Here is a 21,634-nt window from a genome sequence, read left to right as displayed (position 1 = left end):
GTTATGAATTGCGTGCTTCTGTGTGTTTCTTTCAAAACATACGAAGTTCATTTTGCAAGTTTATAGTAAAAAATGACTGATTTTAGTATTTCAAATTAAGAACAAAAGCCAACACTAATTTTAGATTTTAAATTTAATTACTTTAGTTTTGAGTTGGACTAACTCGTATATTTCATTTGGGCTTACATTCATTGTATTAGAGTCATGTAGGTAATTTCTGTTTGGATTAGACGCTTCATCCAAATGTCCAAATTTGTTATGTCAAAGGTTGGGTTAAACAATATGGACCAAGATTTTGTTTTTATTTTTCCATTGTTTTTTTTAATATGTAGCTTTAGATATTTTATGTGTTTTAGGCATTGTATAATTTTCTGAAAATTATACAATGTGTTCTTGTGTTCACTGATTTTGATCTAAGTCCATAAATTATATTTATAATTTGTCCCCTAACTTTTGCATAATTGTGCTAGGGTCTCAACATTTGCCAAAAATGGATATAATTTCTCATGTTTGGAGTCCTGGCGTTTCTTTATGATGTTAATGTGTATTTTTGTGAATTAATTCTGACTTTTCAGGTATAATTAGGGGTTTTAGTAAATTTATTAAGTTTAGAATTTTAATTTAACAACTTTAGAAACTAGATTGAATAATCTTTTGTTTGTAGATTTGTTAATCACTTTGGTAGTCTAATTAGCCTAAATTTGAGTAGATTATGAATAAAAGGTTAGTAAAAAAAAAGTGATTTTTTAAGAATTTGCATTTGGCCCCTTAGATTTTAAAATTTATATTTTTACCCACAATTTTTTATTTTTAATTTTAGGCCCTATGGATCTTTGTTGCCCTTATCAAGCAACGAGTAAATTAATTATATCTTTATTCATTTATGTATAATCTTAAAAAAATAGTCGCTTATATAATTTTTATAATAATCTTAGTAAACTAGAATTTCACAGCCATTCTAAATAAATTTCATTACTTTAATTTTCAAAATAACCTGATTAAACTAAATTTTAACTATAATCCCAAATATACTTCAATTTATTAATTTTTAAAATAAATACATTAACCTAACCTCATTATTCATGTCCCCAGATGCCTTTCTATTGTAAATAGAACATGATTTTTTACTTAAATTTTGTATTATTATTAAATCATTATCAAATGCATAATAGTTGTTAATTAAAGAAAAATTGTCGGCCTTTGTCAGGCGCCTGACGCCTTTTTTTTTGGACTGGCTGTCTCCAATCGTGCTGATTGGGCACGATTGGGGACAGGCATTAATTACTTTTGGGCAAATTATCCAATTGGCCCTTAAACTCTTTGTCTAGATAAAAATAAACCCCTCATCTATTTTTTGCTGACTTTAAGACATCGAACTTGTAAAATTGGACACCCGTGACCCTTTTAGCCAGTTTCTCCGGTTTTGCAACCGGAAGGCCAATTCACATGAATGCCAGCGTGTTTTTTCAAAGGGTATTTTTGTCCGCATCTTCTAAACAAAAAGAGAACAACTTCTCCTTCTTTCCTCCATTTCTGCAAAACCCTCGTTGCCGCCGCTTTCTCTCTCCTCATTCTCTGCAGGAGAGTGATACCACCGCTCTCAGGAATCTTCCCACTAACAGAGTCATAGCTATTCCTTCGACTGCCCAATTTTCCCCCACTCTGGACACCAGTCCTATCAAAATTAACCGCTAAAACACTATTCTTATCCAAACCTTCCAGTGGAGATGCCATTGCAGCCGTAGAGCCTTTTTTAAACGCAGCGCAAGAAACGCTACCGCAAGTTCCAGAAAGTACATCCCTCAATGTGGAAGGATTCAACCACTTACCAGCAATGGAAGTGGAGAATCGAGTCATTGTACCGACCAATACGCATCTACGTGATATTGTCAGGACCGGGACAATGTCATTCTCTGGTGGAGGGAGGGGTTGGCGGTGAAGGTTCCTCTGGCTCTGGGGCAAATCAAGAAATAACACAAGACCAGATCTAGAATGAACTGGAGCTTCCGCTGCTCGATGAGAACACCTGGCGAGCAGAGCTCGCTGATCGATTGGGGACGAATTGGCGGGGGATGTCTTATAACGAGCGAAAACTCGACTCCTTCGTTTGGAGTCAACTGGCAATCGAAAGGCACATAGAGGCCGCACTTGTGGCAGACGGATATTCCCTGCAAGTTGTCCTTGAAAAAAGACATCAGATCCGGAGCTTTATTTTCTACCCGGAGGGACGTGCCTTTATTGAGGACACTTACGCGGGTTATCTGACCCAAATTGCCAATTTTGGTACACGGCAAAGCGTTCCATATCTCCCGATTCTAGGAGTCGTCCGGAACTTGAATCTCTTTTTGCGTGTTTTCGGGAAGTATCAAAAGATAGCCCATTGCTATGGGGTTTGAGGAGGAGGGGAGATTCTTTATCCAACAGATCACAGGGGCCAAATGGGTTGGTTAAGAATTCCGGCAATGGCTTAAAAGGGAGGGGAGATTTTGAAAAGTTTTGATTTTGGTGGTCGGAGGTGATGAGGATTTGGAGAGGAAGAATCCCGAAGTTCTTGGAAGAACTGGCGGTAGTGGCCACAAGAGGCGGCGGAGACTGCGAGGGCAGCCATGGACGGCGAGGTTGTTGCAGAGGAACTGCTCTGCGTGGACGGATTGATTTAAGGGGAGACCAGGAAACTCGAGATCGACACCTATAAAAACGCGGCTGTCGGAGCAGAGACCGACGGCCTCGACGGAGAATTTGGAGATGGGAGGATGAGCAAGGGACTGGGCTGGTTGAACCAAGGTGGGGAGGAGTTGTTTCCTTTTTGCTTAGAAGATGCGGACAAAAATGTCCCTTGAAGAAGCACACTGGCATTCGTGTGAATTAGCCTTCCGGTTGCAAAATCGGAGAAACTGGCTAAAAGGATCACGGGTGTCCAATTTTACAAGTTCGAGGGTTTCAAGTCAGCAAAAATAGATGAAGGGTTTATTTTTACCTAGACAAAGAGTTCAAGGGCCAATTAGATAATTTGCCCATTACTTTTTGATTGGCTGATTTTTTCAAAAAAAAAAAAAACAAATTTACTATATGACCCTGCTGAGTAAGCACGACACGTATAAAATGAAAAATATCCCATGTCAGAGTTACATTTGATGATGGATTGTTTTTTTTTTATATATAATCTAAGAAATTAGACGTGGGATTCAGCAATTCAATCTGGATGGTTGGATCATAAATTGGTATCAAATTGGCGGACCACAAAAGGTAAATTGGCGGTAGTGGCACTAGTTAGGTCACGTCACATCATTAGTCCCCCAGCCATTGGAGTTTGGCTGTATCTGGATAGCCATTTTTCGTCAAAAATTATTACGTTTTTTGTGAATATATTTTTTTATTAAATTTTTATCTCACATCAATTTGCTACGACAATTTTTTTTACAACAAATTCAACAATAATTTTTGTACAAAAAATTCACAAAAATACAATAGAAAACACAATCAGTACTTGAGATTTTAATGCAAGTCCACTCATTGTTCTTTCTCCTCTGTCTAATGCTATGGAGCTGCAAAATCTGGCGGAAGAAGGTGGTTTATCTTGTAGTTTGCATCTGTGGCTTGGCTTAGGTCGTATGCTTAGTATGAAATTGTTCATATAAAATATTAGTAATTGTTTTCCAGTGTGCTCAGTATGGTTGTTGGACGAGAATCAAGATCAAAATACTCGACACATATTATTGCAGTAGAAGAAGTAGAAGTCCCTACATGCATGACGGAGAATTCCGCTGATGATGAACAAGTAGAAGGGATGATTACAAAGCCTTTACTTAAGGATGATCATGACTGTTTTTCAGCAAAAGGTGGCTTCAGAACCATGCCATTCATTTTAGGTAACTTCTTTTCCTTTGAATTTGAAGAAGGGGTGGGGTGGAAAGGGGGACGGTGAGGACTGAAACCTCACTTTGAAAACAAGAAACAAACGACCCTTATTAAAACTAGGTATATCTGATTCTCATTCTATGTGTCTTTGTTTAATTGAAGTTTATTGAGGAATAGTTTTAGTGAAATTTTCTATTAAGAATTGACCGTTCTGTGTTTTAATGGTTTTTTTCCGGGGGCAGCCAATGAGGCTTTTGCGCAGGTGGCAAGCTGCGGGCTACAGCCTAGCATGATTCTGTACTTGACGGGAGAGTACCATCTGAACATGGCTACTGGGTCTAACATAATCTTTCTTTGGTCAGCAGCAACAAATTTCATGCCCCTTCTTGGTGCTACAGTTGCAGATTCATTTCTGGGTCGATTTCGGATGATCTTATTTGGTTGTGTTATTAGTCTTCTGGTAAATACCCCATTTACACACTTTAGTGTTTTCAGCAGTTAATATTTGTTTTAATTATGTTTAATTTTTCATAGCATAAGAAGCTGTTTGTTCCGATTTCTTGCATTTTCATCCATCATGTCATTTTCAACTTCAGATTGTCCTGTGAAAGTGGACGAATTTTATAGAGTATCCCTGGCTTTTTTCTTTGATGTACAATCTGGCGGCCAGGATGGATCAAAGAACATTTAAAAATGCTTCATGATCTTGTGAGGAGGAGGAGTTGGGTTGCACTTTAAGATTACATCATTGTTTGCTTAAGAGTGGTGTAAGTCATTTTCCTGCCGCTGTCAGATCCTTTTTTCTGTCTTAAAAATACATCATTTCTCACTTTTTATCTTCATGCAGTGACAAAATTTTATCTGTTCTGACCCTGTGTTTAGAACCATAATTGATCATTTCAATTAAGAACCAACATGTTCACATAGGAAACTGGTGAAACAAATTGCAGAAAAGGCATGTTTTAGACTTTCTTGTCTAATTCTGCTTCCAGCAACTCTCATTTTATATTAGCTTTTTCTGAACTTTTGGAATGGAACTCCATAATCATCTTCTTCTTCTTTTTTTTTGAGAGGATTCCAATCATACATGGCATGATGTCATCCGAAAATGCAGGCCATTGGTTTCTTCACGCACACAGCAGCTTTATATTTTAGTTTTCAGTTACAAATCCTGCTCCATCGATATTCATGTGCAGTGAAGAAAACTGAAAAAGAACCCCTGACTTTTAGAAGATAATTTGTTGCACATCACACTAGTAAAACTTAAAGAAATTTAAATTCTCTGCATCTTTCTTTAAGGCTTCACTTGTTGATGCACGGAAGTAGTCGTGCTGCTGCAAGAAAAAATTACACTACTGACCAGTAATACAGCGGGGTGCATTTTTAGTTCTTCGAATTTACTATATTATTTCTAATTTTGCTGGAGTCATCTGAAAATGAGTTTCTACTCTGATTGAAGGGAATGGCTCTTTTGTGGCTAACAAGTATGATTCCACAAGTAAAGCCGCCTCCATGTCATGAATCGAATAAAAATTGTAGCTCTGCGACAAGTTTTCAACTCTCTCTCTTGTGTTCTTGTTTTGGACTCATGTCTATTGGATTTGGAGGAATTAGGTCTTCATCCTTAGCTTTTGGTGCTGATCAGTTACAAAAAGCAGGTGGCCACAACAATGGACGGGTTCTGGAGTCCTATTTCAGCTGGTACTCTGCGTTATCCACAATTTCTCTTTTAATTGCTTATACTTGCATTGTCTACGTACAAGAAAACTTGGGATGGCAAGTTGGTTTTGGCATTCCGGTCATGCTCATGTTGTTGTCAACTCTGTCATTCTCCCTGGCTTCGCACTTATATGTCAAGTTGAAGGCTAAATCAAGTTTAATTGTTGAAATGCTTCAAGTGGCTGTAGCCTCTTATAGGAAACGGCATATAGAATTGCCAACAGAGAGCTCAAAAATGCTGTACCATCACCACAGGGGTCCATCAATTTGTCTTCCAAGTGAAAAACTAAGGTGAGTGTATTTTCATCCTCACAGTAGTGTCCCCTTGATCTTGATGTTCTCTTAGCCAAAACGATTGGCTCCGCTCTCAGACTGGGGCTGTATTTCTTTCTTGATTTATATATCTGAATAACTTCAAGTTCTTAGCAACTTATTTTGATTATACAAGGTTGCCTGTATTTGGTAGCTATAATTGGTTTGCAATTAATCCTATTTTATTTTTCATGTGGTGGCGAATTCAACAATTTGTAAAAGCATTTTTTGAGTCTGAGTGTTTTTCTTTAAAGTCATTTGGAGTTTGAACATTCAAGAGAGAAGTTCCTAGTTGGTCATTTAAACAATATTTCTCTTATGGAAGCTTCAATAATTTGTCTTCCAGGTTCTTAAACAAAGCTTGCATCAGCTTAGATCCTGAGAAAGACTTGACAACAGATGGAACAGCGGCAGATCCCTGGAGTCTTTGCACAGTAAATCAAGTTGAGGACCTGAAGTCGATTCTCAAAGTGATCCCCTTATGGTCCACAGGAATGATAATGTCGGTAAATAACAGCCAGCTCTCATTTTCTGTACTTCAAGCAAAGTTCATGAACCGAAAATTTGGTCCAAACTTCGAAATGCCAGCTGGTTCTTGTAGTATGTTTGCCGTTGTTGGTGCAGTACTATGGATACCTTTTTATCTTCAGATAATCCTGCCTGTTGCATCAAGAATTTTGGGGAGACCTGTTCATCCTTCGACAAGGGAAAGAATGGGAATTGGAGTGGCCCTTTCTTTTGTAGGCATGATAGTGGCAGCAACAGTGGAGCTTAAACGACGTAGTCTGGCTATCAGGGAAGGATATTCAGATGATTCAGCTGCAGTGGTGGACATATCATTACTTTGGCTTCTTCCCCAATCTTTCCTGATCGGCGCTGGTGCAATTGCAAATATGGTTGCACAGAATGAGTTCTATTATTCCGAGTTTCCAAGAAGCATGTCAAGTATATCTTGTACTCTTTCCTTACTTGGGATATCTGCGGCAAATCTTGTTTCAAGTTTTCTTATGAACGCCATCGACAAACTCTCGAAACTGGGAGGAAAAGAAAGCTGGATTTCGACCAATGTCAATAAGGGTCACTATGATTATTACTACTGGGTGCTTGCTGGCTTAAGTATGCTTAACATGATTTATTTCCTCATTTGCAACAAGGCTTATGGTCCTGGCAAAGAAGATAAGAAAGAGACGACTTTTCATGAACAGGATGAGTAGAACTAGAGGTCTTTCATTGCTGTAATATAGTAGGTGAAACCTAGACAAGCTGTATCGTGATCAGTAATTCAGTACACCTGCAGAAACCTGGGAGTCGAGAATATCAGTTGATCCAACAATCTCGTTACTGTAAAAGCTGTCATCCAACTTACTATATCTGGATGCATGCACAGATGTCTGGCAGCCGGGAACTGTAGTAGAGGAACAATCTCTCTTGGTAATTTCCCTTTTGTGGCTGGAAATACTCCCCTAGACTAGACTAGTTTTTCGCAACAGAGTATTGCTGACTCCACAGAAAATTGAACAGATTAATAATTTGGTCGAACCTGGAAGGTTGGTCCATAATTTGCAATCTTCATGTTACAGTCCATAACTTGGGCAATAGTTACAGATCTCGTGCTATAACTTATTCTATCTCATTCCATAACTTGTTACCTGCTTTGTCCGGTTCCTCGTACCATCTATGTGAAATACTACATCTCAGTACTTCAACTGCTCAAGGCCGCCTTCCCTCGTCGGCTGCACCGCAACCGCAGGCCGAGCGAGCCCCGTCAAGAGGTCTGCTGACAAACCATTCCAAGAATTCACAAAAGCCCTAAACTCCAATCCCTTGGTGAAGCCCACGATTCCTGACACCTAAAAGAATCTAAAATTCCCTGCTTAGCTGAAAGGGAAAAAAAAAAAGAATCTAAATCTGAATTTGTTTTAAATTACAGTTGTTTCATTCAGTATTGTTGAGATCCAAGTATCCAACTCAATTTCACGTGTTTGACTATAAAACTCTATCTATTCTTCCGTTTTTTGAGTCCATTTCAAAACAATTACTAAAAGATAGAAAATTAGTACTACAATTTTTTGATGATGATTGGCTTTGTCAAGGTTGCTAGGTGCTTTTGGGTGTGGATGTCTTTTGATCAAAAGCCAGTGAAATATGAGGCTAGAAATAATGTCTGCGACAATTGAAAAGGTAAAGTTGACAACTACCCTTTATGGGAAGGAGGGGCTGGAACGATTGTCAGAGACAACCGTTTCAGAAGGTTCACGGCCCTGATTAGGCTAAAAAAATTTGTGTGGCTTAGACCACTCATTGTAACTAGTGATAGTGGTAGTGGTAGTTGGACGTGCATGAATGAATGGGTAGGAGAAAACGGTTTGGACCAAAGCATAAGAAGAGCAAAAAGTTGAAAGTTGTGTGTAGATTGTAATGGGATAAATACGTGAAAATCTATTATACTAGAGATTTATTAGTCCATGTTTTCTAAAAGATTTCTAATAATATGACATATATTCTTGAATTATTTTACTATTTAATCAATTCAATTTAATAGTTTTTAGTTTGTTTAGTTCAAATGTTTAAATCACTATTATTTTAGTTAGAAAAATATTTTGTTATACTAACTTATCAAAAAGCCTCCCTAAGTAAAATATTTTATTTTAACATTTCATTTAGACATAAAAACCCTACTTAAACTAACTTATCAATAACTTTTTCTAAGTAAAATTTACTATATTTATTAGTTTTAACGTTTTCCTTAGTTGCAAATGAGAAATAGCAAATATATACTTTAACATGTGTCATTTTTCAAGGATTAACGTTCCTGCCCCTGTTCCCAACTATCCATTGAAGTCAGATCCGTACTTGACATCTTTGATGCTTGACGGTGGTTTCTGGCAATGGCTTTGATTGAACAGAACCTTCGCAGCTTTTGCCACTGGAGGCTTTACTTGGAACGACAAAAGAAATGGAAATATATGAAAAAAGAAAATAGAAATGGATGCTCAGCACCCAGTGGGGCATCGCGCCCGCTGGAGCGTCTGGTGGGTCACACAATTATTGTCCTTTGCCGAATAAAAACGATAGTACGCAAATGTCATAAACCCAAATTTCATTTGGAGCCCATGTGTCCGTTCCATCACATTATCACAATTAAGCATGTTAATGGATAGGATTTGGGTTGGATCCTTTTGATCCAGTTTCAGATCCATTTAATTTAGTTAGATCCAAATCCAGATCCATACTCTTTTGGATCCGAAAAAGTAACTTCATACCTAAATTTTTATGGATTTGAGTATCCAATGGACATTCATAGGTATTTTTTCCTATAAAAATGACAAGTATTGGCAAATAAAAAAAATCTTGATCTTTTGTTTGTAAAAGAAAACTTGAAATTTGCTATCAAGTTTCTCTAAATATTATTATATTTTAGAGATAATAATTTGCCATAACTTGTAGCAAATACTTTATGTAGTTGGAACAAATAACATCTCAAGGATAACATCTCAAGGATATCATCATCTTCAACCTCATTTTCTTATTGAAATTTGTTCAATACAAATTTTTGCACTTTTATTATGTGCTTGTGTATCAGTTTCAGATTAATCTTGCCACAAATTAATGTTGCCTCTTCCAATGCTCGATTAAGACAGTTGGCATCATAATATGTTGCTTACAGAAATTGGCTTTGTCGAACGCTGGTTTAAGTCAATTGAAGAAAGATTTGCCCCACAACTAACCGTGCTTCCCACTTGCACAGCCATCTTCTTGCACTTGGCTTCGTTTCAGATCATGATCCTTTCCTCCAAATGAATAAGAAGTAATGTAATGTACGTAGGACAGTTTCAGCATCCATATCAGTGCATTATAATTTATAACCAGACTTGTTGGTTATCTCGTAACTAATATTAATAGTCTTCAATCAATTACAGAAATGCCATTTTATTACTTGTAATACCAATAAGGGATAATTTCAGAAGCCTTCCTTGAGATTTTTTTTTTTTTTTTAACAATTTCACTTTGCTAAAAAGCGTTTTCTTTTGCAAATTACCCTTGTATACTCATAAACCCAACTAAACTCAAATGAAGAACTTGGAAAATAAAATGAAAAGGAAATAAGATGACCTTAAGATAATTAAGACATTCATTTTCACAAACTGCTAAAATGTGATCATGTGGCCTACTACATCACTGCTAATGGAATATAATTTTCTCCCCCCCCCCCTTTTTTTTTTTTTAAATTTCAAGCCCTTTTAAAGTCAAATTTGCTATTTCAATTTCTTGTGAACCTACGTATTTCAAGCATCAACAATTTGATGTCGCTTCTCTCTACTGTTTGTTACAGCCTATTAACTCTTTTAGCCTGCCGTACATGATTTTTGGTTATAAATTTTTTTTTCAACTATTTGGTGCATTTTTTATATTGTTTGTTCCGAGATTATTAGCACCATAAATTCTTAAATAAGTTTTTATTGACTGAACAAGTCTTCATTTTGATATATCTGTGGGTGAAACCTTAACCATATGATTACTAAAATTCCTTCCTGTAGAAAATCCTACTAATAGCTTACAGGATAAGGTAACATAAAACAGTTCCACAATAAGAAAGAGAGTGATTAAGAATATTTTAAATTAAAAAAAATAAACTCTTTGTTTTTGGAGCCAAAAGGAACCTTCTATTTATGTATGTTTCTTCTACTCTTCACTCTTGACAACCAAATGGTTTTCTTCATGTGCGAGTACAGAAATACACACAAGGGCATAGAAATAGACTATATATCTTTTGGTCATTTTCGCGTGTGAGTACAGAAATACGCACAAAGGCATAGAAATATACTATAGATGTTTTGGTCATTTTCACAATAGATGTGTAGATATTGCTAGTAATAAAAAGTGACCTCTCCTTCTAAACTTCCCTAACTTGTTTTCTAGTAAACACTTGTCTGGAGTGCAGATTTCTAAATTTTCTGTGTATTCGATGTTTTGATTCTTTCTACTTACATGTCCAAAAAATCTAGTGTAGGCTGATACACATAAATTTGAAAGCTCACATAGGCTTCAGGTCTAGTTCCGAGTTTAGTTAGCAATTTAGCAATTGTCCGACTCTTTTACGAAGAGAATTTGTACTAGTAACTAATCCAAATTATGCATAAGTTGTTAGAATCCTTAAGTTTTCAGATTGCGGTAGTTCTCTAAATATTTTTCTTCAGCAAAAGAAATATGGAATTTAAGAAACAAAAATGAAGAAGAAGAATTTAAACTCAAAACCTTAACGTTCTGATATCCAAACCGTTCAAGTTGTAGTAGTTTCCAGTTTAACGGATCACGTGTTCGGTCGAATGTCCCTTTAAGCAAACTAATGGTATAGCTGTCTTTCAATTGATCAAAGGAACCATGCATCTTAGGAGGTGCTGCCATTTGACAATTTTGCTACTACTGTGGCCTATTTCCATCAATACTCGATTGAGACCTGACTTGGACTTTCCCTAACTATTTTTTTTTGTCGGTTAACCCCTTGAGAGATACAAATACCTCTCTATTATGCCACGTTCTTAATATTAAAATTTTTACTTCCTTTCTTTATTGAATTTTAACATGTGGCTCAATTTTAATTACTATAATTGATAGTGGTAAAGTTTTACATGAGAAGAATATGTATATAATAAACCAACAATATTTATAAATAATCCAAAAATAAATACAAAGAGTTTAAGAAAGGAGCAAACATAGAGCTAATGACTTGACTACAGTAGGGAAACTATGTTATGAATGAAGGTGAAGTTTACCAATTAACCATGCATATGGTACTTCCAGAAATTGAGAAGAAAGAGACGTATCAACCTATATAGTAAAAACACGAATGGGTTTTCTAAAGATTGTGGTTGTTGTGCTGACGTGGTTGCATTTTATTGGCTGGAGTTTGGTCGTCATTCACGTGAGGCTCGCGTGTTTTCGCCAGGAGGAGGAGAAGTGGAATTCTTCCTTTGTCCGAGAGAAGAAGGTGAGGACCTTCGGTTTTGAGAAGAGACCGTTTCTCTGTAGCGTGGGTACCATTCTCCGGTCAGCAGCTTGCTAACTGAGTGAGCTTATGACAGTAGGTGATGGTTTGATTGATGACAGGTGTTGGGTGATGGGCTCAATGTGGGTTGTATGATTTGACGATATTACCCTTCTTTTAAAATCAAATGCACCGTTGTATCTTGCTGAGCTTCTTCCTTCTCCTTGCGAATTGGGAGTTTCAGCTCTGCTCTGCAGACCTCCCAAAGAATGCCTTTTTTCCGCTTTCCTTTGATTGACAAGACTGAAAGCTCTTTGTTTCTCCGATGTATACAAAGGTTTCTATGTTTGTGATGCCGCCTTTTCCAGCTATCATCATCATGATCCACAGTAACTGTGCCTCATTTTCATTGTTCTTTTCTTCCTCTTCAGTTGCTTGCTTCTTGGTTCTGAGCTATAGCCTCGCTTCTTTTTCCTACTTTCTCTTTTCTTTGTAAGAATTACTGTCTTACTGTCTTCTTCCGTAAGGTTTAATTCCACTGTTATTCTTTGATTTTATCTCATTTTTCAGCGTATTGCCTGCATTGTCGTTCTTATTTGGTTTTTCCCCCTAAAATTTATGCCCTCCTAATCTGTTACTATTGCATTGCCTATTTGCTTTGCTATTCGGCTCGATTTGCTTCTTCTCTTCTTTCTCATGCGGTCTATTTAAATTTAGTTTTCTACCGTGGCCTCCTGAGCTATGTTTTCCACTTTCCTCCTGTCAACAGTTCTTGCATTACTGTTTTTGTCTTTTTTAGTAGCTCCCATTCGTGTTTTCTTGCTATGTACAGGTTATCTTGCCCTACCTTCTGTTTTATGCTCTTTTTCCTTTTAACCTTGACTTTGTTATACTTTTTCCCGCTTTGTTCTCTGCTACTTGTTGTGCCGCATTTACTCTTTGTTATTGTATCTTCTTAACCTTTGCCTCTCTCGCTGTTTTATTGGATGCAGAAACTGGTGCTTTCCTCTTCTCTGTTGCTCTCCTGTTTGCTGATAAAGACTTGTTATATATATCTAAGGTTAAGGTGACTGGATATGCATTCCCAGTAAAATGAAGTTATTTGATACCTAGCTTTTTTCTTTGACCGATCAGACATTTATTGATCAAGCGTTTCAAGTTCATCTAAATGTGACTGGATTCTCTTTTTTTGTTTTTTGCTTTTTTTTTGCTTTTCCCTTTTTTCCTTTTTTTCATCGGTTTTTTTCCTCCTCGGCTGCCGTGTCATCTCCTTTTTCTCTATCGGCTCCCTTGAAGGTGAAGTTTCTTTCACTTTTATCTCTTTGTTTTTAATTGATTGTTCATCATCCTTACGAGTCAGTATTGATTGATCAGAAAATAACTGTTGTCAAATGGACTTAAGAAAGGAACGGCGAAACTCATGAGCATTTCTTTGTTTATCAACTTTTGGTGGCTTGCACCAGTAATTCAGGTCGTTTCTACATTGAGAGGTGTAAAGAAGATGTTTTCTATTGGGAAACCATCTCATCAGGACACCTGAAACGTATACAAGAGAAGTAAGTAGCAGCCTACTCATTCATTTGACTTTTAAGCTGCGAAAATATTATTAGTTCAGTTCATCTCCAAGCTTGATCGCCTTAAAATGCAGCGCTACCTTGAAATGTTTTATTTTCTCAACTACAGAAAGTTGGTGAGTTCACTTGCGCCTTTACTATTCAACAAATTACACACTTTCCAGCGTTGTTTTATGCTTATCTTTGGCTCTTATTTTGTCCTTTGAATTGTTATGTGTTTCAGGCTGAATCGGTTCCTTTGGCCAATTGAATAGATGAAAGCAGGTGAGGTTCTGGTTTCTCTTCCTTGCCGTCATACACGGGCTTCAATAGGAGAATGTTGAAGAGGAGCTCGACCAAATAAACTTAGCCCAGAAGCTAATAACTAAATTATGGAATTGATCTTAGGTCTATTTTTTTCCATTTTAGTTTTCCTTTTCTTGGGGTAATTATTCTTCCATACTGGACGTATGTTCTCCTGAACTGCAGGGGAATGAGCTATGAACATTTTGATATGTGAATGAAATTTTGTGTTTGTTGTTTGTTGGTTTTGTATAAAGCTGAAATATTTTGATATGTGAATGGAATTTGGATTATGAAAAATGATGTGAATTAGTGCTTGTTATGGTCTTCTGCACATATTGTGAAACATTTTTTTTCGGCAAAGTGATGCGGTTCCTTTTTTTTTTTTTTTTTTTTGGTGGATGGTGGAGGTCAGCAACTAAGTAAGGCTGTATATAAGTAGTATTTGTTTCAAAAAATGGTGTAGTTTTTGAAAAATTTGTGAATAAGTAGTGTATACGTTTTGTGTCTATTGAAGAGATATTTCCTGGTTTAGACTCTGTGAATGTTAATAGCATCTGCCTAGGTGACTAAAGATGTTTGGTTAAGAATCTTCATGTTATTAAATGACTCTGCCAGTTCTTCCTTCTAACCATCTCATGTTGCTCGTCCTAGGCACTAACTCCACAGGGAAATCTTGACTGTACTAATTTTTGTAGAACCCTTCAAAGAGCATACATTTTTGCAAAAGCAGAGAATTAGTCAATAGTAGCTTAAATTTTATTGTCCACCTGAATGGATTTAATTTCTTTTGGCTTATAGCTCCATGTTTCTCTTTTTAGTACTTCACCCAATTATTGCAACCAATGATGCATAATACTTTGTTATAGGTTGTTTTCTATATAAATATCCTGATTTGCAATATTTATTCATAAAGATGCTGCAACATTATCGTAAAATTAGCATTCTTGCAGTTTTGTGATAACTTTTTAAACTCCATTTTATTTATGTTGTATTTCAACTGCGCACAAATGCCTTCTGATTAATCATCTACCTTGTTAGCTAACCTCTCTGATTAATCATTTTACTTTTAACTCTACACTATATTTGTAAGAAATGGTTTCCTGAGAGCCAGTATTCCTGTATTATATATTACGTTAGCTCCATTTTTTTCACCAGAAATGGTTTTGTAAAAAATGAAAGTTGGCGGTTACCGTTGACTGGAGGCTTTGTGAGAAACGTCCGAGAAATATGAACAAAATTTCAGACTTGTGGAATGCCTATACTAAAAAATATACTTTTTTACATAAATTGTTATTCTTTTATTGGTTCAAAACTGGGCAGGGCATTTTATATTTCTTTCGCGCGAAGCGTGTTTATGCCTCCTAGTATATATAAAAAAGCGAATGCCATGGCTCAAAAGAGGTGCTTGTGTTGGTGATGTGGCCAATCGTTATTGGCTAGAGAGTGTTCGTCCAAGTCGCTTGTGCTCCTCACGTGAGTTTACTTTGGATTCCATTGTGCCTCCAAAGAAGAAAAAGTACTACTTGGTCTCCAACGTAAAGTACTTTGCCTCCAAAGAGTATGTCAGATGTTTACCTGCTTCCCAACTCACTTTCTGTGCCTCGGACAGAAAGTTGAAGGTTCAAGTTCAAGTTGGACGAGGGGCCTGGACAACCTGACAACCGTCCCAGGCAGTTCACGGCCTGGATGAGGCCTCAAAAATTTGTGCAACTCAGATCACGTCTTGTAACTCGATTTTCATGCCGTGTGGGACTCACAAAAATGTTGTTCTAATGTTACCCGCTGTTGTTCTATTGTTACACCTTGTACAAATGATGTTACACCATGTACAAATGGTGTTACACCTTCCGGAGCGGTTGTCAGAACAACCGCTCCAGCCCCGCGTCCGTTGAAGTTGTGGGTAGTTGTCAGAGTGCTTCATCAAGACAGAAACTAACACCCCTTGTAAATACTCCCAAAACTTGTTCACAAATCCAGCTGATGTAGCGGAAATCGCCTTGACCATTTTTTGTAGTGAAGTGAGAAATGCTGTGCGAGGAAGGAAATTAGGTAAGCTTATATCTTTAGCTTCCTCCAGGATGCTAATCTCTTCCTCCAAGAACTTCTGCTTTTGTTCAACTTTGATAGACGAACACTCTTCCTTTCTCGTTCTCCTTCTCTGTCAAACGATGACTAGATCTATCATTCATCTCCATGTTTTCTTTCTTCTTTTCTTCTTTGTTAATCAACAAAAATTAAAAGCAAATAAGGCACTTTGATGTTTTTTGTTTAGTTTTTGTTTTTTTCTTTGTTTTCTTGAATTTGCAGTTACTCACAATCGCATTTTACTTCTCATAGATTGCGGGCAATGGATTGAAAGTCCACGAGAAGGAGAAAAAGAATCAACTTTCCAGGTTGTGCGATTTTCTTTAATTTATTTTTCAGTCTTTTTCCAATTTTACTCTAGCCTTCAAATTTTTGTTTTCGTTTTTTTTTTATAAGAAAAGTTTCTGATTTCTGATCTCTTGCTTAGTACTTTAGTTTTGTTGCTATTAGCGATCTCATTTCTGCTATCTATTGGACAGATAGGGAACTCATTTTTCTTTTAATAAATTGAGGGAAAAATGGAAGAAAAGTCGACGGGAAGAAGAAAAAAAGATAACTTTTCAAGGTTCGAATTTTTCTGTAGTTTATTTTCCAACCATTTTTCTAATTTTACGCTAAACTGGACCTTCAAGTTTCTGCTTCCTTCCTTTTTTTTTTTGGCTTTTCCATTGAAGATTATATGTTTTAATTTCTTGTTTAGTTATTTAGTTTTGCTGCTACTAATAGTCTTATTTTCCATTTATATCATATTTTGATTTCTGTTTAGTAGATTGGGGACAAATGCAAGAAAAATCCACAAGAAGAGATAGATTTAACTTTTTAGGTTGTGATCTTTTTTTCCCCAATTATCTTTGCAGCTCACCTGAAATTCAGCTTTCAAGTTATATTCTATTCATTGGTTTTCACAAAGTAGCTATAGGTATTATTTCTTAGTTTTCCCTTTTATCTTTACTATTGCCTTCTTAACACGGATGGTTATGCATCCAAGTTATACATGGTACTAGGAGATTCTGTTTGAATTGTGCTTGGAATAGATGTTTTTGTCATTACTTTTCCATTCCAGTAGTTGTGACTTTTATTTAGAGTATGCATAGAGTGGTGTAGTTGCATTTACAAGTGTGGTTAACACTTATTGCTAAAATGCGTTATGGGTGTCTGAGTTTTGCAGCAGAACCAAAAGTTTTTATGCTGTAATTTGCTTCAGTACAATATTGAGTTTTTGGTTGAGCTTACCATGTCTGGTGTATCAAATTCCAAAAAGTCCTCGCTCTCAAATTACATTTGTGAAGTGCAAGAATTTCTGTTACAGAATGAGGAAAAAGTGATTGCCAAAAGTGTGTATATTTGGCCATACTCTTAACTGTGATTATTTTTTTTAGCCATCTCACCTTTTGTTCAATTTGTTGTATGGGTTCCAAATTTTTACTTTTTCCTCGATTTATTTGTCCCAAACATTCTATGCAGAAGGCATTCAATGGAAAATCATATTGTTTCTTGATGTTTATGTGCCATCATCCTGTACAAGAAGGAAAGATTTTTATGTATGCAGGGATTATACTTGGTTCAGAGCCCATGATTGCAATGTTTTTTTCCTTTTTTCTTTTTGGATTTTTTTGAGTATCCAAAACTGATCTGGCGTTTTTAATAGGTATTTTGTGTTAAGCTGATTGCTGGCAGTGATAGGAGGGAAGCTGCTTATATTATTCTCACTAGCTTTAAGGCTACTTAAGTTTGTTCTATGTTTAGCCTTTTTCTACTTAATTAGGTATGTTTAGTCTTTTGATGTATTGCTGTTTACCTAATGTTTCTTTTACCATGAGAACCTTGTAATTTTGTAGTCTCTGAATTTTTTAGTAAGAAATTTTCATTTATTGCAGATTATTTAATATTTGATTTGAAATTCATTTGTTAGCTTGCTTATATGCAGTTTCAATGTATTGATGTATTTACCTTTTGGTTCATAGTTTGCTTTCTTATTGTAATTATTGGTCCTACGGAAAAGAATGATTCATTTATAGTGGCTCATGTGCAATTTCTTTACTATCAATGCAAAAAAAAAAAAAATCACCACTTAATAACTACCACTGCGACGCGACATTTATTGAAGATAATGCACAAATGGTGGTAAACAGACTGATTTTGTATTCTTCGGGGTTTTCCCCCTGAATAAGAGAAATTTTTCGCTTCCCTAGATTCTTAAATGTATATGCTGATAGGATTTAGATTATCTCCTAATTGTGTTCTTTTGTTTATTTGATAGATTGTTTTCCTCAACAATTGAAGGTTACAAAGCTAGAATAGAAACTCCCAGGGGGTTGATACATGTACATTTGCTTGTGAAAGTTAAAATAACATATTGAATAGTTGTGCCTTATAATTTTCTTTTGCTTTTCTACTCTTGAATGATGAGTTGGACTAGGGCAATTTCTTTTCTGACCTATTCTTCCTTTTTTTCCCCCGCTCTCTTAGCCCTTCAAAGAGCCTATTACTTTGGTTATTATCATAGTATGGTTAGGTTACACAATTTGACTTTTCTTCTTTGCATTTTAATCTTGATAACACCTCATTAATGTTTCAAAAACTAGAAGATCAATTTTTTAGCAAATGCTTTTACATTTTGAGCATTATCATTTAATTACATGGCTTTGTTCTAGAAGTGTTTGTGAGCAAGTTGGGTAAAGCAGAGTTGTCGATTGAACTATGTCGTTCATTGCCTATAATAGCAGTCTATTCTGCCCATAGTAATTGTAAGACAAAACAGCCAAGTTTGATCTAATAATTGTTTGTTTATACCTTTATGGGTTTTCTTAATATTATTGACAATATCTTACTTGAGCTTTTATTTCGTATGTGAATTTGCCAAATGAGATCTTTAAAGCCCTTTTTTCTATGGTTAGTCATTATTGGTGAGGTCATTTTTTAAGTGTATGTAATATATGGTTCTTGGTATCTCAACGTTATAGTATTCAAATGTGAAAACAGTTTGAAAAAATGGAAGGAATATCTATTGAAAGGAGAAAAAATTTTAACTTTTCAGGTTATGAATTTTTTTTGTTTTATTTCCCCGTCATTTTTCCAATTTTACACTAGGTTGGACCTTCAAGTTTCTGCTTCCTTTTCATTTCTGAAGTTTTTAATTTCTTGCTTGCTTCTTTAGTTTTGATGCTCCTCATAATCTTAGATTGCTGCCTATTTGATAGATTGAGGAAAATCACAAGGAAATACTAAAGGGAGGAGAAAAAGATTTAGCTTTTCAGGTTATCATCTATTCTTTTTATTTTGTGGTCATCTTTCTAGATTACCTTAACTTTGAATTTCAAATTTCTGATTTTTGTGCTATTTAGTGGTTTTCACGAAGTGTCTGGTGGGTGTTGAAATTGTTAATTTTACTAATTCTTTTTTTTTTTTTAACTATTGCCTTCTCAACATGAATTGTTATGCATCTGAATCATATATGAAGCTGAGAGGTTCAGTTTGAAGTACTCTTGAGGTGGATATCTTTTCTCATAATTGTTATGCATTATACTCGTGTTCTATTATTTGCCATGCTGAATTTATCAATCATTCTAATATAGTCTTTGATAGCCATATATTGAGGGTTTTTTTTAAATAATGTAGCTTATTCTTCTAGAAGCTGTGGATGTTGAAGAAAAGGCAAACAATTATCTAAAGGAAGAAATAGTTGAAAGAGATCAATCAATATTGCTTCATTTTTTCTAGACATATATATGTTTTCTCACCTTGTGGTTTGTGCTGATTCTCTAGGCTTTTAGATCAAATATTTTGCTAAATGAATGATGTAAAAGAGGACTAACAGTTTGATTGGATGCTTAAAATGCATTTTCGATTGAGCATAGAGTAGTTATTACTATTATAATTATAACTGCAATTCAAAGGGTAATTTGTTAGTCACGTTTTCCCTTAAAAATGCTACTGCAATTCAAAGGCTAATTATTACTGCATAATATTATGTGTCTGATTGGATTCCTTAAAAATGTATTGATAGCAAGGATTTCACAAATTTCATTCCTTGACTTTCTCCAAAATTGTATCAACCTGATAATTGTCAGTGCTTCGTAAATTTCTCATGTGAGTCTTTTTCTGTTTCTCTTGAAGCTCATTGTGGCATTTGCTTATGCAATTGTGTTTTGACTTGTAGCTTTACTATTCGATATTGGCCACATGGTTTATAATGAAAATTCAGACTACTTGGCAGTTTTATGGTCAACCTTGTATTAATTTGTTTGGAATGGAAAAGTATGATATTATTTGTTTTCTTTTTACAAATAAAGAAAATAATAAGATACTGACTTGTTTGAATTTGAGGAATTCTAGCTAGTTTTAAGGCTGTAAATATTGGCCAGTGTGCAGTATAAAAGAAAATTACTTCATATCTTATCTTTGTTTTTGAGTTGCTTACAAGGTTATAGCTTGCTCTAGACAGTTCTCTTTTTTTTTTTTTTTTTCCAATGTTGTCTCCCCTTATACTTCATTCTTTCTTCTGTTGCTATATTCTTTTCTCCCTTCCTTCTCTGAATGCCGATCATATTTTCTCTCCTTCCTCTCCCTTTCATGAAAAGTTTCTTCTATATTTTATTTTAGTGGATTGTCCTAATTTTTTGTTGTCCTTGGGCTAAGAGCATCAAAGTTAAGTTGAAAATTTTTAGAAACTCCCTTTTGTCCTGCTTTATTGAGAAATCTTCTTGATTCTTTTGCTCTCCTATACAAAAACTTGCCAAGTTAGATTTTGGAGCAGATGTTTGCACTTAAATTTAGTTAGTTTTTAGTTGTACATAACGTCGAAACTGAGAGTAAATTTTGTTTGGAAATCATTGACGAGTTTTTTGGCATATGGCAAACCTCTTATTTTCATTTAGCAATTTAGCTTGCATCTTTTGAAACAGCATGGGACTACTCCAAATGATAGTTGTGAGATTGACTTGCATGATGTGAAGGATATTACTAGTCATCTATTCCCTTACTATTGCACGGTATAAATAGATCCATTTGATTGGTCTTTTTCTTGCATGCAGTTTTAGTAAAAAATTTAGGTATCAGAACTCAGCAGATCATAATCTTCTTATTCAGATATGAGACTTAAAGTAAAGGAGCTGAGGTTGTTAGCCGAGTCATATTTGGAGAGAATGCAATCAATATACAAATTGATTGGCCAAGTGCAGCATTTATGGTCCATTAGGTTTACAAGTTCTTGATGACATCCGCGCAGAGATGCGAAATTTGTTGGAAGCGTATGTGTTAGCAGTTGCTTATTCTCCTTTTGTTTCTATTTAAGAGATTATGACCTCTTCCCTCTTCCAATGTACCCAAAAAAAAAAAGAAAAAGAAAAAAAATGAGGTTTCTTTATGATGTATATCCTTGATACTTTTTGGAGGATTTTATTTTCTTTTGATTGGCTTTATCCCATAATGCTGTAAAACCTCTCTAGCATCAAAGCTGTGCAGAAATTGTGAGGTCGTTTTCCTCAAAAACTCAAAAGATTGAGAAAGAGTTTTTAATTATGTTAATTAATGCAAATATGTTACTGTTGATGCTTTTTAAGAATGAGATTTCATTCGTAAATTTCGAGGACAGCACAATATAATTTGTATATTGGATCAATGGCTAGTTGTGTATGTTCTAATCATGTTTCTCTTGTCTTTTTTAAAGGTATTGTATAATAATTTTCATCTTTTGAATTTCATATTTTTACAATTTTGAACTAATTATATATAATTTCCAAGAACACAACTCTGAAAATTTTGTTTATCATTTACATCTGCTACATAATAATTTGCAAATAAAGTGGGTATAATT

At 35.4% G+C, this 21,634-nt stretch overlaps 1 protein-coding gene and 1 long non-coding RNA gene across 6 annotated transcripts; both read left to right on the top strand.

The window, feature by feature from the left end:
* The first annotated feature begins 3,346 nt into the window (after nucleotides 1-3,346).
* LOC113706947 (protein NRT1/ PTR FAMILY 1.1-like) lies at nucleotides 3,347-7,539 on the top strand. Of its 2 annotated transcripts, none has more exons than XM_072063740.1 (5): nucleotides 3,347-3,567; nucleotides 3,670-3,869; nucleotides 4,101-4,318; nucleotides 5,318-5,868; nucleotides 6,236-7,539. In XM_072063740.1, exons 2-5 carry the CDS (start codon nucleotides 3,671-3,673, stop codon nucleotides 7,101-7,103), a joined length of 1,836 nt encoding a protein of 611 aa, XP_071919841.1. In that variant the 5' UTR covers nucleotides 3,347-3,567; nucleotide 3,670; the 3' UTR covers nucleotides 7,104-7,539. The 2 variants fall into 2 exon arrangements, with proteins under 2 accessions (XP_071919841.1, XP_071919840.1); XM_072063739.1 differs by having other exon boundaries at nucleotides 3,349-3,567; nucleotides 3,661-3,869.
* A 7,166-nt stretch (nucleotides 7,540-14,705) lies between these two features.
* Nucleotides 14,706-21,355, top strand: LOC113706115 (uncharacterized). 4 transcript variants are annotated; one of them, XR_011820261.1, is made up of 6 exons: nucleotides 14,706-15,783; nucleotides 16,072-16,127; nucleotides 16,299-16,384; nucleotides 17,468-17,584; nucleotides 19,020-19,076; nucleotides 20,908-21,355. It is a non-coding gene; the product is annotated as an uncharacterized lncRNA (long non-coding RNA). The 4 variants fall into 4 exon arrangements; XR_011820263.1 differs by lacking the exon at nucleotides 17,468-17,584 and adding an exon at nucleotides 19,280-19,309 and having other exon boundaries at nucleotides 14,850-15,783; XR_011820262.1 differs by lacking the exon at nucleotides 17,468-17,584 and having other exon boundaries at nucleotides 14,864-15,783; nucleotides 20,853-21,355.
* Nucleotides 21,356-21,634: the final 279 nt, after the last annotated feature.

The sequence above is a fragment of the Coffea arabica genome, chromosome 8c (assembly GCF_036785885.1).
Source record: "Coffea arabica cultivar ET-39 chromosome 8c, Coffea Arabica ET-39 HiFi, whole genome shotgun sequence".
Classification (NCBI taxonomy): Eukaryota; Viridiplantae; Streptophyta; class Magnoliopsida; order Gentianales; family Rubiaceae; genus Coffea; species Coffea arabica.
The sequence above is the reverse complement of the archived record's forward strand: the minus strand, read 5'-3'. Positions and strand labels throughout refer to the sequence as shown.